The sequence below is a fragment of the Parasteatoda tepidariorum genome, chromosome 10 (genome assembly GCF_982258835.1).
Source record: "Parasteatoda tepidariorum strain Cologne lab strain chromosome 10, Ptep-v5.0, whole genome shotgun sequence".
NCBI classification, from domain to species: domain Eukaryota; kingdom Metazoa; phylum Arthropoda; class Arachnida; order Araneae; family Theridiidae; genus Parasteatoda; species Parasteatoda tepidariorum.
The window spans coordinates 64,991,313-65,010,506 of record NC_141764.1 but is presented as its reverse complement, the minus strand read 5'-3'; the positions used below and the strand labels follow the sequence as shown (position 1 = coordinate 65,010,506).

Sequence of the window (19,194 nt, the reverse complement as noted above, 5' to 3'; positions counted from 1 at the left end):
TAGACATTGTATACTGAGTTTAAAAAAAAGCAGAACAAAAAAAATATATTATTTGATTCTTTACGGGTAATATCACTGTAAAAGAAAACTATTGTTATCATCGCTTGCAGGGGTAGAGAGGAAGATACAAAAATCAAACTACAACATAATGGTAATATTTTTCTCGAGCAGTTGAAGGTAGGCGAACTGCCTTAAGGCCATGTAAACACAACAATCACAGAAATGAACCTTATCTAGGCAACAGGAGCATATTTGAAGGCTGAGTGATCTTTTCTCGCGGCTCTCTGCCTCCTACAATCCTTGATGCTCTTGCGCTTCTTTTATCCAACCGACCATGCTCCCTGCTCTTTTTCGTTCTTCTATATAATATTTTTTTTCTTTAGCTATCCACATTTTCATTTTTTCTCCATCAATTCTTCTAGTGCGCCTTTTAAGCAATTTTCTCTCTTTTGTTGTATCATACAGTCGCTAACCATGCCTCTGTTTGGGTTGTATAATGTCATCGTTTCCAGCAAAATATGGAAAAGATACTGCATATGAAAAGAAGGAAGAGCGATTAGCTCTGCCAAAAGCATAAACATACAATGAAAACTGAAAAAAAAGGAAGTCAAAATGCTGTATTTATTGTTTATTTATTTTATTGATAAAAAATTACTGTGTAATTACATAAACTTGGTTTATGTTATTTATTTATCATTACATTTAATGGTGATTTCATCCGTTTTATTTATATTTTGTTTGAATTTTACGGTCAAAAGCTGGTTAGAAGGGGTCACTTTCTTAACAAGTTGAAATGTTTTTTTCGGTATTTTTTCCCTTAAAATTCCCTATCATTTAAGATATAGGGACTTTAATTTGGATTGATTAGGGCATTGATTTACTTTTAGATGTTATTTAATTAATATAGCATCGTTTTCTTCAGTTGTATTATTGCATAAAAATGTAATTATACTATGTAATTGTACAATGTAATTATATAATTTAACTTAGGAAGTTACATAATTACAATAACGGTCATTGACGCAAATGTAGTTGTTATTTTTATTTAATTATTACTACACAATGTTAAAATATAATATTATTGTATTTATTATTGTAGTTGAATAACTTACATAATATTGTAATGATTGTCGAAAAAACTATACTTATCGTAATTTAACATTTTTTTCTGGTTTAATGAGAAATGTTTATTAAATCCATGTTAACATCATAAAGTTAGGGAATTTTTTCAGCAAACTTATACTTATTCATTTCTGTCTAAAAAAAAAACACCAGGGATTTGCCTTTTGAAACTGCGTGCGATTTTCGGAGCTAATGGTACAATTTTCTAATAGTTCTCACAGAATACAATTTTAAATAACTTATTTTTAAAATTTGAGAAACCTTAGCTCTTTTCTACGGGCAACTGTTAAACAATTAATATGTCTTCTGGCATTGGATGCAAATATCTACCTCAAACTGTTAGCTAAATCCAAATTCTAAACAACATGAAAAAACTTAGTTAAATGATATTTTTTTAGATTTTTAATGAACTAAGCTAGGACCTGTATAAAAGGGTAAAATCCAGAAGTATTTGGTGGATATTGAAAACTATATGTATGTTTTCTTAAATTTCAATGTTTTAAAAAATATCTCGTTTAAGACCAGTTTTTCTTCTTTTCCAATAAAAAGACAAATTACGCTTTTATAGATAAAATAAGGTAAAATTAAATAAATTCCGAAAAAATAAAATTTAGGAAATTAAATTTTGTGTAATTAAAGTGATTGGGAAATATGTGTTTCTCCGGGGTTTTTAATATATTCGTAGATATAAATTCACTTTAATATGAATTCAATAGCGATGTTTACTGTTCAAAATAATTAAATAATACCCAGTTGACATAAATGTAAACCGAAAAGTATATAACATGTAACAAGCTTTTACAAACTGTTGCTTAATTAAAAATGCTTATTTTGCAAAATATTTCTATTTCTTACTTATAGTATAGCTTTAATTCTTACATTTTTATCTCAATTACAATTATCTCATTTGCTTTCAATATTTAAATTTTTATCTTAAATTTTTTCTCAATTTTTGAAATAATAAAAATTTGGAAGTACTTGCATGCGCAATATGATTTATGAGTATTTTTTAGACTACGTTTCAAATAAATCATTCTTTTAAGTTTCAGAACAATTATTTAAGGTTCGAAAAAATACTGTACCAACATCAAATTAATTAACTTTTTCCGTAGAGAAAATTGCAACTTTCTCTGAGATGACGCAATGTTTTCATAAACTTACAAAAATATTAATAAAGACTAAACTAAATTATGAAAAGAACTGAACATCATATTTAAAAAATAAGAAAAAAAAACTTTTTTTCATTTGCGAAAATAGTTTTTTAAATCCTGGACGTCAAAGCTTCATTCAAAGAAAAAAAAATTCAACTTTCTGCATTTTTAAATAAGATTAAATGTAAAACCAAGAATAAATACCAAGAAAAATAATAAGAATAGGTTCCCAACAAAGAAAGAGAAGAGGAAAAAACACAAAGAATCCCAGGATTACGCCTGATATTAAAAGCTGCCTTCTTAGATAAATAAATAAATCCTCCGATTTACACTCTAAGCTCTTTAATGGCTTAACGTAAACATTTAAATCTACAGAAACTGGAGTCGGAAAAAAAAACGAGAAACAGAAGAAAAAAAAGTTAACTTTCCATTTTTTTTTCAACTAATACAACGAGAAGAATGCTTTTTCAAAATGTGGTTTACCGTTTGAAAACCAAATGGCATTGAAGGAAAATTTTCAAAAAAGAGAGAAAGAAAAGAACGACTTTTACACCGCACGCCTCCCCCTGGACAGGCAGACAGACAGGAAAAGAATATAAATGTATCTATGTGTACCCAAACCTTATCGGGGCAACACAGGCATGAGGAAGACCAGGCTTGTGGTATTAATCCAAGAAAAGCCCCTGCTCTCTTAGGCCTTTTATCAGCTAGGCTACGCACAAAATTCGCGCATAAAAACCCTCCCGCTTTGCCCTCTCTCTCTCTCTCTCCCTCCTCACCGCCTGTTTCAACCATTCTTTCTCAGCAACGTTGACCACCCCCTTTCCCTTCTAGCTGCTCTTGAGCTTCCACCGAAAACAATCTCTTTTCCTCCAGTAAAAGTTTCTCAATCCTTCTCCCTAGCATCACTTTTCACCGCTGATACTTTCTGACTGTCCTCATCTTCTCTTTCCTCAAAAGGCATTGTCTGTACCTCTTTTGTTCTTAAATTTTTCCCTCCTCCTTGTACACTGCCTTGAAAACTCCCTAAAATCCTTAAAACTTTTGGGGGAAAAGCAGGAAGATTACTAAAAGCCACTGACAAGTTTTCCTAGAAGGGTTAAGGTTTTTTTTTTCTTTTTCTTGCTTCTTTCATTATTTGTTGTTAAGGCTGGCGTGTTGGCGGAATGAGTGTCATAGCTTTCCCTATCTGGCGACCGAATGCTGTGTTTCTGAGATTTTCTGTTTTGTTGTTTTCTTTACGACTTTAAAGTATTGTTGTATCATTACCTTTTTTTTCTGTTCATTCTTTTTCGGTGTGAAATCTCTTTTCGGGCTTAAATAAAATCTTTTTGCGTGGGAATCTGTCTTGGGTGATAAGACAGATAAATGGTGCAACTTTCGAAAACCAAATCTGGTTTTGGAAAATTTTTACGAAATCAAATAAGCTCTTAGGGGGATGAGATTTTTCTAAATACATTCTTATTAAGTTTGCAATAAGAAACAGCATTTTGAAAGCAAGTTTTATTTAAATGCTGTTTTTAAATCTTTCAAGAAGAAAATTTCAGAATAGGAAATAAAATCTTTTGAAATGGGATGCATTTGTTTCTGGGGCAAGAAAAATAAACTATAAACTATATGTTAAGTAAATAATCCCAAGAAACTGAAGCGCTAAGATATGACTTGATTAAAAATTTCGTTCGGTTTTGATTTCGATTAATAAACAATGCAAAATATACAAATTGGAAATAACAGTCAATATGTTTGAAGCGCTCAAAAACAAGCGTCCATTTTCAAGACTTGCCAGAGGTGAGTAAGATGAAACAAAAGTGATTTGAAATGCAAAGTTGCCAGTTTTGTTTTTCACCTATATTGTTCCATTTTTCGTTTGCAACTTTACGTCTTATATTTCAAGTCACTTCTCATTCACGTCTGGCAAGACTTGAAAATGGGCGTCCATTTTTAAGCGCTTAATACATGTTGGTGTTTATTTCCAATTTGTATGTTTTTGAAAGGAATAAAGTTTTTAATTAAGTAACATAAATTATATGGTTGCAAAATTGTCAACCGACTTAACAATTAGAAAATTACTTCTACGAACCAAAGTTTAAATTCAACTTCTCCAAACTTAAAAACTTTTTGTGTATCTTTTAAATACGCAAAATTATAATTAATAAATAAACTCTATGCAATATTATTTGTTTAATAAGAAGAATTTATTTAAGCTATGTCAAATAAGAAAGATGAGAGTTACCTTTTCATGTATAACATAGATATATTAGTGAAATTGCAATGATTAGCACAATTAAACCGTTTCTGGCTTTTGTTTCTTTTAACACCATTTTTAACTCAATTTAATGACGAAAACAGTTTTAAATTTAATTTTTTTTTCTATATTTCAAGCAAAATTTTGCAAAATTATCGAAATGATTTTCTTCTCTTTTTTACAAGAAGTAAATGCAAGAAAGCTCTTCTTTTCTTCCTTTTTTTTAATTTCCCAGTGAAAGACTATATTGTAACAGCGTCCATGTCTGTGATAAATTAAAAATTATTCAGTTTTATATTACCATTAGACTTTATTCTTTAAAAGCATAAAATAATAATTATATTTTAACAACATTGTGATTACTTTGGAAAACTAATGGAATTATCAAACGTACTGAATAAGAGGAGAGATCTTATTTTCATGATTTATTCTCAAGGAAGCAAGTGTTTAGTCAGATGTGCACCGTAAAAAGTTCAAATTATGGTAAAAGTTTCGGTGCCGGTGCTTTTTACCGGAACATGCTACTGAACAAAAAATCTGATATACCATAATTTTTACACTAATAATTATCGTAAAGTCACTAAATCACTCGGAAAGTGGACTTTACGGAAGATGCACCCAGAGTGTCGATAATTTATACCGTAATCAGATCTGGAACTCTTTGCAATGTACTCGTTCCAACCCTCTATCAATTTTCCTATTTTCTATCTTTTTTTTTTTGTCTAGTAAGATCTTGAAAATCTAAATCAATTTTTAGATCATAAATCCGCATTTAACTGGGTTTTCTTCCTTCTTCAGAATTATGCTAAGGGTGTCATTGCAAAAATTTAATCCTTAATTTGATTCTCGCCATTCTCTCTTAATTTATTATTTTCCATGCAGACATAAAACAGTTAATACAATACAATTAATACAATACAATTAATCCAAGGCCATTCGAGATAGTTTACTTTTGTACCTTCATTCGTAAATCTAATTTTGAGTGACAATAGGCGCCATGCAATTATTTGTAGAGTTATGGTACAAGGGTTATAGTAAAGATATACAAGAGTTATAGTGTCATAGATATAAAGATGCTTAAGCTGTACAATATATTCTTATAATTTTAATTTTGTTGTCGTTTAGGTGTGGTTTCAGAATAGAAGATCGAAAGAGCGGCGAATGAAACAGCTAAGTTCTATGGGTGCAAGAAGGCATTTCTTTCGCAGCCCCAGAAGAGCGATGCGACCACTTAGGCCGGGAATGTCACCTGATGGCCTTGATGACAGTCCGGACATGGTGTCCGGACCTAATTCTGGCTATTCTTACTTCTCAGGTAAGTGAACGATTTTAACCACTACTTTACTCATTTAATCAACCATCAACTTCAGAGGCATTTAATACAAGTATAATGAGACCTTAGGTCTCATTTATTTTTGCTTATAGATCAGAGTGCCATTAATTTAACACAAATTTTGCGTCATTTGATTTATGACATGGATGAAACCTTTACTATTTTTTTTTCATCTGGAGCACTGTGCTTTATGCTTGACAGAAAAGTTTCAAAAATACTTACACTGTTCGAAATTTCTCGAAAAGAAATGGTTAAATAACAATTTATTGAATGGTTATTTTACCATATTTAATCAAAACAGTCAAACAACCATTAGTAAAAGGGTAATAAAACTGTTAAGTTTGCGAAAAACTGTTTTGTAACTGTTTTCACCTAATACGGTTAAACAACCAGAATTTTATCTCACAATTAGAACAACCTAATCAAGCTACTTAGTTCCTTGCAAATGCGTACATATCATAGCCGAGCGGGCTTATATATCAATCTCATGACCACAGAAATAGAGTTCGAGTGCAGTGTAGATACCACACTATTTCATCCATTCCCTTCAACACATGAAGAATTTCCAGTGTCCGGCACTCTCCAGTGCCCATTACCATACGAAAAGCCGAGCTCTTTTGTCTAGTTAAATAATTAATTTTTTTTAAGTTTTTGAAAAATGCTAGTTGTAAATGGTAAAAAAGCCGTATAGTTTTGTATTCATGGTTTTATAACCATACTTCTTGTAAATGGTTTCAAAACCATACGGGAAAAAAATGTTCTTTACCGTAAACTTTACGGTTAATCGAAAGGACAGACAGCTGCCAGTTATTTTACCATAATTTTAGAATGAAAATTTTAACGGTGTAGCTAAAATTGTTCTTTTTTTTTTCTTGTAATCCAAAAGGTTTATCTGCGTTCCTTTTTAAAACTAAAGATCAAACAGTCAAATGTAATCGATTTGTTTGAGGGCACAATAATTCTCACGAAACTTTTTAATTGTGAATAATTTTGATTTCTTTCTCGTTAGAATAATTTTTTCAAAGTAATTTATGTTGTTTAAATAAAGTACAATGAATTATTGTGTTACTATAAGTATATAAAAGTTTCAAGAATTGTAAATTTACGATGCACTAAAAAAAGTAGTGAATTGAATTTCAAAAGATGGAGAAAAAAAAGTTTATTTATTTTTTATACGCGTATTTTGTTTAATTATTTAAGAAATTAAATCAAATATGCTAATCATCCTGTCAAAAATCAAACATAATTACGAGTGAAAACCAATGTGTGACCATAATAATATGCATATAAATAATATAAAGTGTGAAAAAAAAATCTGTAGGGAAAAATAGGCAAAAAGGATAAGTTCTACGTAAAATCTTTTCAAAATAATGATTTTAGTGATTTTAATTCAGTGATCCTATTTAAAAATATATAATACACTTAAAAAAAAAGTATATTTAATTTTCATTCATGGAAACACTACTCGAAAGGTTTTAAAACCTCTTTTTGATTTAACGCCATTTTATATTTTCCTGTTAACTTACTTTAACTGATTAAAATCAATAATTCATCAAGAAGCATAAAATTAAAAATTTGTCACGTGAGCTTAAAAGGGAATAGTAATATATTTATACAAATCTAATTTACTTTTTAAATTTTATCTAAAGCAATTGAATAGTTACAACTAAATAGCAAACATAATAGCATGAACAAATTATAAGTACTAAATTAACGTAATTATAAAGCTGACAAGGAAAGATTTTCTCAAACATTTCGCCACTTTCTGTAAAAATGTAACTACTAACTTTACCCTCAAGTTTGTAAGCTACTCCTACGCTTAATAGAAGCAGAAGATCTTGTACAGCGCTCAACTGCATAAAAATAAAAACATTCGACAACAAAACCCCAAACACAAACTAAATCGTCATTCATTCCGAATCATGTCAGTCATGTGTCTACCAGGCCGATGACAAAATGATGGTTGAGGTCGTTAATTATGGTCGTCGACGTTCACGCTCTCTGATCCCGATAAACACAAGCAATTGACTTCACTTCACTGCCAGCGTAGATTAACCGAAAATAATACTGGAAAAATCGTTTTCTTTTTCGTGCTGCTGCTGTCTTTAGTTGTTATCATCTGCAACGAACCAGATAAAAGTACCAGCTGAGCATTTACCATTAAATTCCTTTCGCCAAAACAAGTGGTAACACTTTTGCGAAAAATCTTCTTTGTCTTAAAAGGGGGATGGTCTTTTAGATCAGTTTAAAAGCATCTCTTACTAAGTGTGGGTTCGAGTGGTGTTTTTTGAGACAATGATCTATATTTATTGAAACCAACGAACTACGAATATGATTTCTATGAACCATATAGTGAGGATAAATTGGAGCTTATGTTTTGCCTTTTGCTTGTTTTAGGATAAAAATGATGGGTTATTATACGGATGCCGCACGCGCCAATGTTTTTAAGTACTTTATTTTCTTTGATTTTTTCTTCTTTTTTTTTATCTTTTTACGTAAAACTGTATTTTCTTTCAGTTTTGGTATAAAAAAATTTTTTAAAAAGGTAAGAAATACATTAAATATGCTCTCAGCAGAAAAAAAGTAAGAAATATAATAAATATGCTATCAGCAGAAAAAAAGTATTTCGTCTACCGGAAAATTCTGTCCATGAGAGAACATGCTCCATTATGCAAGGATGCAAAAAATGCCTTTACAAAAAAAAAAAAAAAAAAAGATGAAAAATGTAGGGCTTTTTTTTTTCTTTTCAAATTTGTATGTCAGATGTACCGTTTAGTTCTATCGAATACTTCCGTTACGAATTTGAAAATGCATGCATGCAAGCGCCACATATGCCGTGCCTTGTTCAGCCGGAACATTTTATTTTATGACAGTCGTTGAACAGCCGACCCAATTTTCGGGTTTACGACTACTAATGTTCAACTCCGTAGCCTTGTAATTTTGAACCCTATTCAAAAGACAAGGGAACTCCTGGATCAAGTATTGGGAGAAATTTGCCTTTTTGGAGGACTTTTTGATGGAACTAACCAGCATTTGCATTACAAGGAGAGAAAGATCACGAGGCCCTCCCACGGTAAGCCTGATTTCAAGGAGACTCCAACTCATGATCAGTCTACCACTAAGGATATTTTACGTCAACAAACAGTCGGTGCCAGCCGGATGCGAGATTAGTATCGACCAGCCATCGCCGGGATTCGAACCCGGTTCACCTAATTGGAAGGCGAACACTCTATCCCCTGAACTATCACGACTCTATCTAGCTAGAACATTACCAAAGAGTTAAGGAGTAAATACCATACCACTTTGTCTTATAAAAGAACGTTTTGCATCACTGTAAAAAATAGACGTGTACTTTCGCTGACAGAACTTTCCTGTAGATCTGATATCAATAAACTTATTTGCCTTAGACCTTGATGTACTAGACTGCAATTTTTAAATTCCTCATAACAGGCTGGTGAAATATTAAATTACAATTTCTTTTTTTAATGAGTAAAAATTAATACATGTCTAAGCTTTACTTCTTCAGATCTTTTTCTATTTTAATGTCAATTAAGTTATTCAAAACAAATTGAAAGCGGCAAAAATACTGCTCAATGACCATACAACTTTTGAAAGCTAGTTAGAAAGGAATCAAAGAATATTAGAACAACCATTATTCAACTCTTCTTACACAAATATAAAATAGACAGATGGTGGTCTTGTATTAAAATCAAATTTATAAATGAATAAGAATTTTAATTCCCAATTCAGCTATACAGTATGCGTAAAGTAGTTTCATCTAATAGCTGTCCAGCTGTCATCTAATTGCTCTTTGTTACTTAACACCAATTTATGGCTTTATTCATGACGCTTTTTTTTTTTTTTTTTTGAAAAATTAATAACGAACGCTGACTCCGCTTTTTAAACTATTTGAAATAGGAATTAAAACAATTGATTTTTAATTAATCTTAGTCATTCTGAAATTAAAAAGTATCGGTATTAATTAAGTCCATTAAAAGTACAGAGCTAACAACAAGCACTTTTCTTCTAATCCCGATCCTTGCTGACAAAAGTAGTAAATCAGTAAAAATGTACTCTTATCAAAAGGCACTAAAGCATGTATCAACTAACAAAAAACAAACAGTGAGCTTAAAAGCTACTAATGCACCACAGATTCAAATGAAAGTTAAGTGTCGAGGTCAGTACAAACATAAAAAAAATCGTTCAATTTAAAAGGGAGAATGTTGTAATGGGTGGGAGAGCGTACGAAATAAAAAAAGATGAACAGGCAAAAACACTGCAGAAGTGGACCCCCTGTCGAGTACACAAACGCTTATTATAGCAGCTCCCCATGCATTATCCCCGTAACTCTCGTAAATCGTATTTTGCAACATCATTTCGCTCTCCACCTCCCTCTGTGTAACAAAACTTGGGGGTGTTCATAAGTGCCCCTTGTTTTCACAATCGGGGAACACTTGGTTTTAGACCCTTTTCAAAAAATCTCCGTTTTTTTGTTCCCTATTTCGTACGCCTACCAGATGGTGAGCCTCTCTCTGACTTTTGTAAGCATCCAAAGCTTACATTTTGAGTGTTTTTTTTTCCCTTTAAAATTTCAAAAACATCATGTTTTTTTTTATTTGATCATTGTAAAAAAAAAATTCAATAAAATCTGGTGAATCATGGAGAAAAAAATTTTTTTTTTAAAAAAAGCATATTTCCAGTATTGTACTCATTTTAAATGTTGATGTGGATTTTAATAATAATTTTGAAAGCTGCCTCGTTTAATATATAATGCATTTCAGACAGTTTTAAATTATGCATTCCATGCAATTTTAGTTAAATTGCGTGGAAAACGCATTTCGTGCAATCTTAAAAGAAGCATTTCTAGCAATTTAAATTTTAAAGTATACCTACACTTTAAAAAGATACCTGACTTTAAAAAACTACGGTAAAAAGTACCGACATCCTTGTACCGTAAAGTAGTTTTACGGTAAGGTTTCATGTGTTATATTTTACAGTAATTGATTAACTACAGGGTCTTAGAATAAATATTTCAGTAAAAATTACTCAATATCAGAATTATTTTTCCATAAAAAGCAAAAATGTTTTTCAAAATATTCAGACAAATCAAGATTAAACTTAAGATTTGGTCTGCATCATGTTAGTTTAACTACTCATTTAGTCAAGTTGCATTAATGTGCTGAAAATATATGTAAAGAATAATGATAAACAAAAAGTATTAAAAACTGAATAAGATAAACAAAAACAAATTGTTAAAATCATTCATTTTAAATTATTCATAAAAATAAAGACAACTTATTGAAACAACTTATGTGAAAGGATAATTTGGAAAATGTGAATAACTAATATTTAAACTAGCCATTGCGAAAAATATATAATTAATCACTTTGGTTACACTTTCACATGAAAACGCACACTCGTGAAACATTGATGTTATTTCAAAGGAAAGGAACATATTTTGGATGTACTTAATTTCTCAGAGGAAATAAAAGAACATAATAGTACTTGCTATTAAAAAATTGCAAATATTTGATAATTTCGTTTTTTTTTCAATAAAAATTATTCGCTGTCAAAAAAAGTCAAGAAAAGTTTAAGGTTAAATGAAAAAATTCGAAAAAGGAAGTTTCGGAATAACAAATTGACTCATGTAAACATGAATAAATATTTTTGAATTATTCCCTTATATTTAACGTAAGCCAATTTCTTACTCAAAACCATGATCAACATAAGTGTAAACTAAGTTCTCCAACAAAATTAATCCCCCTAAAGTAGTGAAGTAGTTACTAAATTGCAAAGTAGTTTGTAGTCACTACATTAAGAAAGGTAGTTGTAGTTGTAGTTGTAGTTAACTACAAAAATAATATTTTTCCGACCACTGGTTGAAACGTAGCAAGACGCATTTCCATAACACATTTTATAACCGTTGTTGAACAACCGACCCAATTTTTGAGTTTACGACTGAGTTACTACTAATGTTCAACTCTGAAGCCTTGCAATTTTGAACCCAATCCAGAGGACAAGGGAACTTCTGGAACAAGTATTCGATAAATTTGCCTTCGTGGAGGACTTTTTGAGGAGACTAACCCGCATTTGCGTTACATAGAGAGGAAAACCTCCTATGGTTAGCCTGGTAGCAAGAAGACTCTAACCCATGATCATTTTACCACTGAGGATATTTTATGTCAACACTGTGGTCGGTGTGAGCTGGGTGCGGAATTCAACTATTCGAACCATCTCAATTCATTGGAAGGTGAACGCTCTAACCATTGAGCCATCACGGCTCAATAACGCATTATACTGTCTGAATTTTTATCACCCTGCCTGTTTAAAAGACGATTTGAATTCATCACTATGCATGCCACTTCATTTTATTTTACTTAACACACTCCTGTGATGTATACTGTCATTTCCCTTAATTGAAATCGAAACATCCTTGTAAGTCGTTTTCTGAAGTAAATCACCCCCTCATGGTCTCAGAACCAGAGTAATTATTAACTCATTTCATTAGTTAAGCAAAGACATTCTTTGCTTTTGTCTCCGAAATCACTTGATCCTCCGAAAGTCTTAAGAAATTAAAGGCTTTGTAATGATACACACTTTAAAAGTTTACCTTTCGTAAGAGAACTGGAGCGCATGTGAGCTTCCGTTGATAGCAAGCTTTCCAACAAAACTGGAAGCAATTAACTGATTACAGAAAGGCAACGATAAATCGATTAAGGGCGACTCGGAAGCTGTGCTCATCGATTAAGCGATTAACCGACAAATCGTTTTTTAATTGAAAGTTAATCGTGAAGTATGCCGGCATAGATCCGCCATGGCGATTGTCGTTTTCGATTAGAAGAACTGTTATTAATCAGTTACGGTTGAGAGCTGTTTTTAAAACGATTTTCCTCTTGAGGCTCGCCAGCTAGATTTAATAGTTTTTAAAACGATCTCAGAGAGAAATTCGGAATCATTTTTGGACATCTGGAAAATGTGGATTTGATCGCTGATGACGTTCATGTTGTGTTTTATTCTTTTGTTGATCGTAATGAGGATTTTCGAAGATAACTATTATGAGAACATTTTTATATGTTTCAATTTATTAAAGTAATAGTTCTGTTAATTGCTAAAAAAAATATTCTAATAAAATTATTAACGTATTTAGTTAGACAAACAACTTCGTCTCATAATTTAAGAAAATTTTTTTCAATTTTACACATCTTCTATAAACTATAGCAAATATTATTTTCTAATCCGCTTCAGTTTAATGTTAATGCTAATATAAATTAAACTTTTTTCTTTCTTTTATTAAAATTACGTTTTAAAAATCGTCTCAAAAACTAACTTATGCTTTTACCTTATAAGATGCTTTTTTTCATTTAGTTGCATTATTTATTTTGAATCATCTAAACTCCAAAAATTATATTTTTAATGTAAATTTATTAATAATTCGTTTTTATTCCATAATTATTCATTTTCATTCCATAATAAATCTTCTCTTATTTGAAACGCAAAAGTGTGTGTGCAAAAAGTGCAAACCAATTATCATTATTTAAACCCATTAACCTGTTTCCAGTATAACCTATTTGCTTACCGAAATTACTGACTTGAAAGCACTTGCAAAAAGAAAATTACCCACGAGTTTGTGAATGCATTCCATAGAGTCCTATTACAACTCAAAAGCTATGCTGGTAAACTACGTATCTATTTATTAAATCAATTTTTTAAACTTTTTTTTTCATTTATTTCATAAAAACTAATGTATTTAGAGGTAGCAAACTGTGAAATTTTAGTGAAGGTATTTAACTTTAACGCTTTTTGAAAAAAAAGAAAAAGTTAAACTTATAAGTTTTTTTTTTTATTTTCCTATTGCTTAGAAAAATTTCAAACTCTCAAGCTAAACAAGCGCTCCATAGCCATAAATAATTTTAAAAAGTTGTCACTCGTAAAAAGTTTTAAATCTTACTTCAAATCTTAGAGAACTAATAAGTAAAATTTCAGACATCGAGCAGCAAATAAATTACCAAGTTGCTAAAAGAAAAATTATTTGTTTATTTTATTATTATTCAATTTCGTAAACTACCTGTAGTGTGGAAGAATAAAGTATAATCTGACTGAAGATTTCTTTTACATGGCTAGATTTATTTTTATCATGGCCAGAATTTTTTAAATTAACGTAAGCAAATTATTTTATTTTGATCATACTTATTAAATTTAATTATATTTAAATCAATAGAAAGTGACGTATTTCTTAAGAAATTTTCGCCTTAGGCAGATTTGAAAGTGAAAGTAGGAAGGAAAACTTCATATTTAATTTTATCTTCTTAATTATTGCTAATAAATAATTGTTTCAAGTATAGAAATTCTATCTTCAAGTAAAATATTATTAAAGTCGCTTCAAATCTTGTAAAACTAACGAATATAATGTCTATTTTCCTTCTTTCTTGCAAATTTTTCGTTCGTTAGTGTATGAGACAAAATATTTTAGAGTAAATGAACAGTGAGAATAATATTATAAAATATATTTAATAATGCGTTCGTTTCATCGCAGTACATTATTAAAAACACTTTTTGCCGCTCAAAATAGCGATTTATTTTATTAATCTTACATAAAAATATTAAGAAAATTAATCATCAAATTGATTTTTTTTTCGTACACGTTAAATATTAATATTTAAACAAAAAAGAAGAAAAACAATGGTTTATGGTTTTTTATAACAGCGTTGCTACTTCCTTGGCATTTTATACCCCCACCTCTACACAGACTTCGTGCGCAATTTTGTTTTCGTAGTTTGTGAGTGTTAATTTTTTTTTTTTTAATTATTTGTTAGATACTTACGGTGGAAGGTATTAAGCATGCTTAGAAGCATAGTCAACCTCTAGTATTATGCTTAGAAGCACATTTAATATCAGTTATGCTTAGAAGCATATTTAATATCAGTTTTGTTTAGAAATATATTTAATATGAGTTACGCTTAGAAGCATATTTAATATCAGTTTTGTTTAGAAGTATATTTAATATGAGTTACGCTTAGAAGCATATTTAATATCAATTTTAATTTTTTCGTTCTTCAATTCGAAATTTTTTATACGATTGTAATTCAATCGTTTTAAAATTTCGAATCGAAAAATCAATTCTTCGAAAGCGTTAGCATGCAGAAGTGATTGCGAAAACACGAAAACCTACTGGTTGTTATCGATCGAAAGTTTTTCAGCCCTAAACCAGTTTAAGAAACTGAAAAATGGTCGGTAAATCAAGTTATAGTTTAATGGGTTTCATTTTAAACAAGTCTGTACTTCCTCTAGGATTTCGTCCGCAAAGTCAAACTATTTTAATATGAACAGTATGCAAATGAATATCTCAGTTCTGCACATTTTAACAAAAGCCAAAGTTGGCGAAAATTCCGAAATATCGCGTTAAATATGACATCACCTGGACGGGGACCGCGAATTCTCGTATCGCGATACGTAATCTGACACATTCACACCGCGGCCATCGTATCACGGGGTAGCCAGGAGGCATTTCTTCCCATTTTTACACTCCCTCCCCCCGTCCCTCTCTTAGAATAAAACCTCCTCTTTGCATATTCATAGAACAGCGAAGGAAAGAGAGGGGATGCAGAATGGAAGAAGGCCAGGACAAAACGTTCCTGTCCTTGTCATTCGACCATCAACCCCCACTACACCCCCCTAAGACTCACAAGTGTTTCCAATCGGATAGTTATATGCTCATGCAGATTAATCCCCATCTCAACACAATGCATTAATCTTCTACTCCTCTCCCCTCCCTCTCCCTCCACCCCTTTCCATCGTCTAGGATTCGAATACGCTTGGGAGGGTTAGGCTCGACCGCACGGGGAAAGCACCCCCAGAGGGTTCTATTTTATCCCGATCGCTGGAGAATTTCCTCATTCCCGTTTCTCCTGCATCCACCCACACCACCTTCATCAGTCGTTCGCCCTCCCCCCTATCTCCTCTCACCCCGTCGTCATTCTCACTATCGCGAGCCGGATAGTTTCCCTGATCCGGCAAAACAGCCTTTGTCGTTGATTTTAAGTCGGAATAGGGCACTGCTATTAAATTCTAGGTCAAACTTTTAACCACATTTATTATATCCTTCTTAAGAGAATGGCTTTCTTTTTAAAATTCACTAAATTTGTCATCAGAATAATGTATGAAATGTTAACAAAAATGCCAGAAAAAAGAAAAGGTGGAAATAGTTTGGAATAAAAAAATTAATTAAATGATCACTTCAATCTCATTCGAAGGACTTCTCTTGGTTTAAAACATCTGAAGTTGGAGTAAAATTGTAGAAAAATGACAACATGGAAACTTTATTTCTTATCGTTAATCATGAAATTAAAAAGAAAAAACGCAAACTAAACGCGATTTGTTTTAAAATATGTATCTTAGCGAAACGTGTATGGTAACATCTAAAATAGATGGATTTTAAAATAACTCCAAAACAAATACTATAACCCTATTTCTATAATGATACATGTGAATTCAGTGCTAATGGTAGATACTCTATCTATATATTAAACATTAGTAATGCCATGTATTATAACTATATCCATGAAGATATCTGATATTTCTTAACAATTTAAATTTATATCTCTATTCCATAATCACCTTATTTATTTATTTATTTTTAATCATTGTCCAAAATGAAGTCATTAAAATTTCGAACCTGCCAAAGTAAACGAAGGGGCCAAAATGTTTACCACTGTCAAACGGATCATTACCATGGTCAATCACCAACAAGGTGGAAATAAGATCATCATAAACGGTTTACTTTTTGCGTGAAGCTGAGAAGATTTCCTGATGACTTCTATTGAGCAGAATATTTAGGAAAAGGAACTACGAATTTTTCAAGTAGATTTAAGTTTTCGAAATTTAGTTTGATTGGTTTAAATCTAATTTGTTTGGTAAAACCCAGTTGGAATTGGAAGCAAAGAGAATTTAAAATACTCATACATCGAACAAAAATCTTAAAAACCAGCGAAACATAAAACTTAATAAAAGCTCATAATAAAACTTAATCAAAGCTCATATATCATGCAAAAATATCAGAAATTATCGATATTTCTTTTTAGCGTTCTTTCTTTTGTTGCGCATACTGAATGAAATGCAGTGTGCCAAACAAAAATCGTGCTGAGTCAAAGGCAAATAAATAAATAAAAAGCTACGTTGAACCCACTCCATGAGGTCTTCCAAATGTCGACTCCGTCTGCCCACAAATCTTCCACCTCGGTGAGTACCGCCCATCCTTTACCCATAGCAGACACTTTACGGCCTACAGACGAACAACGGCGTAAAAAACTCTGTTTACATTGGGCACTCATAAAACGCCCATTCAGTGGGTACCCCTGTGGCTCTAGAATGCTCACCAGTCCGCCAAGGTATAAAATATTCTTCGCCACTACTTGATATGCCTGAGGCATCCCCCGCGAAGATCCATTTGCAAACCGCTCCCTATTGACAAATTTGTCTCTCTTGGACGCTTCCTAAGCCCCGTTATTGGCGTAAAATATCGCCAACTCAATGGTACCGGATTTTTTTTTCCTCCTTCAGGTGACGAATCTATGCCCGAAGAAGAGATTGCGATGTAAGATTAGTTTTAAAAATGTCCAAGCGGCGTGTATTTTTAGAGAAAGCACACTGTTTTGGGAAAATTTACTTGCAAAAGAGGAGTTTTATAGTGAATGAAAATTCTTTGGTTATATTTTGAGAAGTATTCAATGTTTGATGTATTGTCAAATGGTGCTGGCGTAAGAGAAGTAGTTGATACTTCAGCACTAAATCTTTAATTTTTAAATTAATACACACTGCTAAGGAATTGGTCAAATAAAGTAATTTTTGAGAATATTTAGTAGTTTATTGTTAGAATTGATTCTATAATCGCCGATCCTTTGTAAAAGACTTAAATAACAACCATAACTTCTTTTTTTTTTCAAAAACAGTTTTGAAAACATTTTCTACTTCTCAAAAATGCAACAAAAAGTGATCTGAAGATTAATGGAAAGAAGATTTAATCAAAAATTGATTCATGGTATATCGAAATATCCATTCATGAATTGTTTTCAACAAAATGGTTCGAAATTATTTGAAATATGAAACTTTTTGAGGAAAAAAAATGGAAAATTGAGCATTAATTAATTTATAAAAAAGATTTAAATGAAATTTATAATTTAAGGTTTTCTACTGTATTTATATACATCTTAATGTTCAAAGAAATTATTAAAAAATTTAAATTTAATGCGTATTTCTTACTTAAACTATCGTAAAAGGGTATTAGGAAACATTTTTTATAATTTTTATGCAAATTTAGCTGACGTTTAATAAATATGTTGTCTTTTTTGAAAATTATTTCAATTAACATTAACCAAAATTTAAAATCTAAAACAAAATATTTACTGAAAGATGTAGGAATAAAATAAATACTACTTTATTTTCCCTATAAAATAAATAAATAAAAAAGCAAAATCAAAAAGAAAAAAATTAAACACGATAATGAGCAACAATGCGACTTATTATTCACTATTTGTCATATTTTCTCGATATCTTATTTGCATTGAGCATAAAATTTAAAAAAAAGAAAAAAAACATAAAAATTATCGCTTTTTCTTTCCTTTAATGAATATCGTCATATAGGATGAAAATATTTACACATCATCACAAACATTTCGCTACATCCAGAAAATTAACACACGCGATTATAATCACCCATTTCCGAGTTAAATATCAGTCAATACCTGTGCGAGAAATCTTAGAAGTTCAGGTGATTATAATAATTTTGAAAGTAAGGATAATGTTGAGATTCTCGTAGGCGGATATACACCAGGTATTAAAATACCATCCATCTTTTAAAGATGATGACCGAACCCATCTAATGACGGCTTCTTTAAGCTCTATTAAGACATATTTTCTTTCCTTTCCGGATTTCCTTACCATCTTCATTTCATTCTGAGAGCGATTTCGGGAGCCGTTAAAAGATGTACACACATTCAATGACAAGTTACGGTTGCGAGTAACGATGCCGCATATTGGTAATTTAATTAGTTCCTAATATCTGTCTTGTCCTCGCTCTGAAGAGGGGTAATTATTGTAAGTGGTAATCACGACATATCAGTCATACTGAGTATTGGTTTGGACGAAATTTCGAACTATCATCGAAGTTTTAAATTCTTAGAAGAGAAGGGGTTATACAAAAATCCAAATAAATGAAATAAAACTACGTTTTTATTAAACATAAATCTTCGAAGAGTTCATTGTTGAATCTTTTATATTATTTTTAAATTCAATGTGTATTTTCTTACTTAAACTGTTGTAAAAGGATATAAGGAACCTGCTTATTTTTA

General features: G+C 31.1%; 1 protein-coding gene across 2 annotated transcripts in view; it reads left to right on the top strand.

Annotated features, from left to right (window-relative positions):
- LOC107449891 (LIM/homeobox protein Lhx1) overlaps positions 1–19,194 on the top strand; it is a 218,201-nt gene that overhangs the window by 159,370 nt on the left and 39,637 nt on the right. For both annotated transcript variants that reach the window (XM_016065571.4, XM_016065562.4), the window contains exon 4: positions 5,644–5,833. In XM_016065571.4, the coding sequence (XP_015921057.1) occupies positions 5,644–5,833 (190 nt within the window). The remainder of the gene's footprint in view (positions 1–5,643; positions 5,834–19,194) is intronic.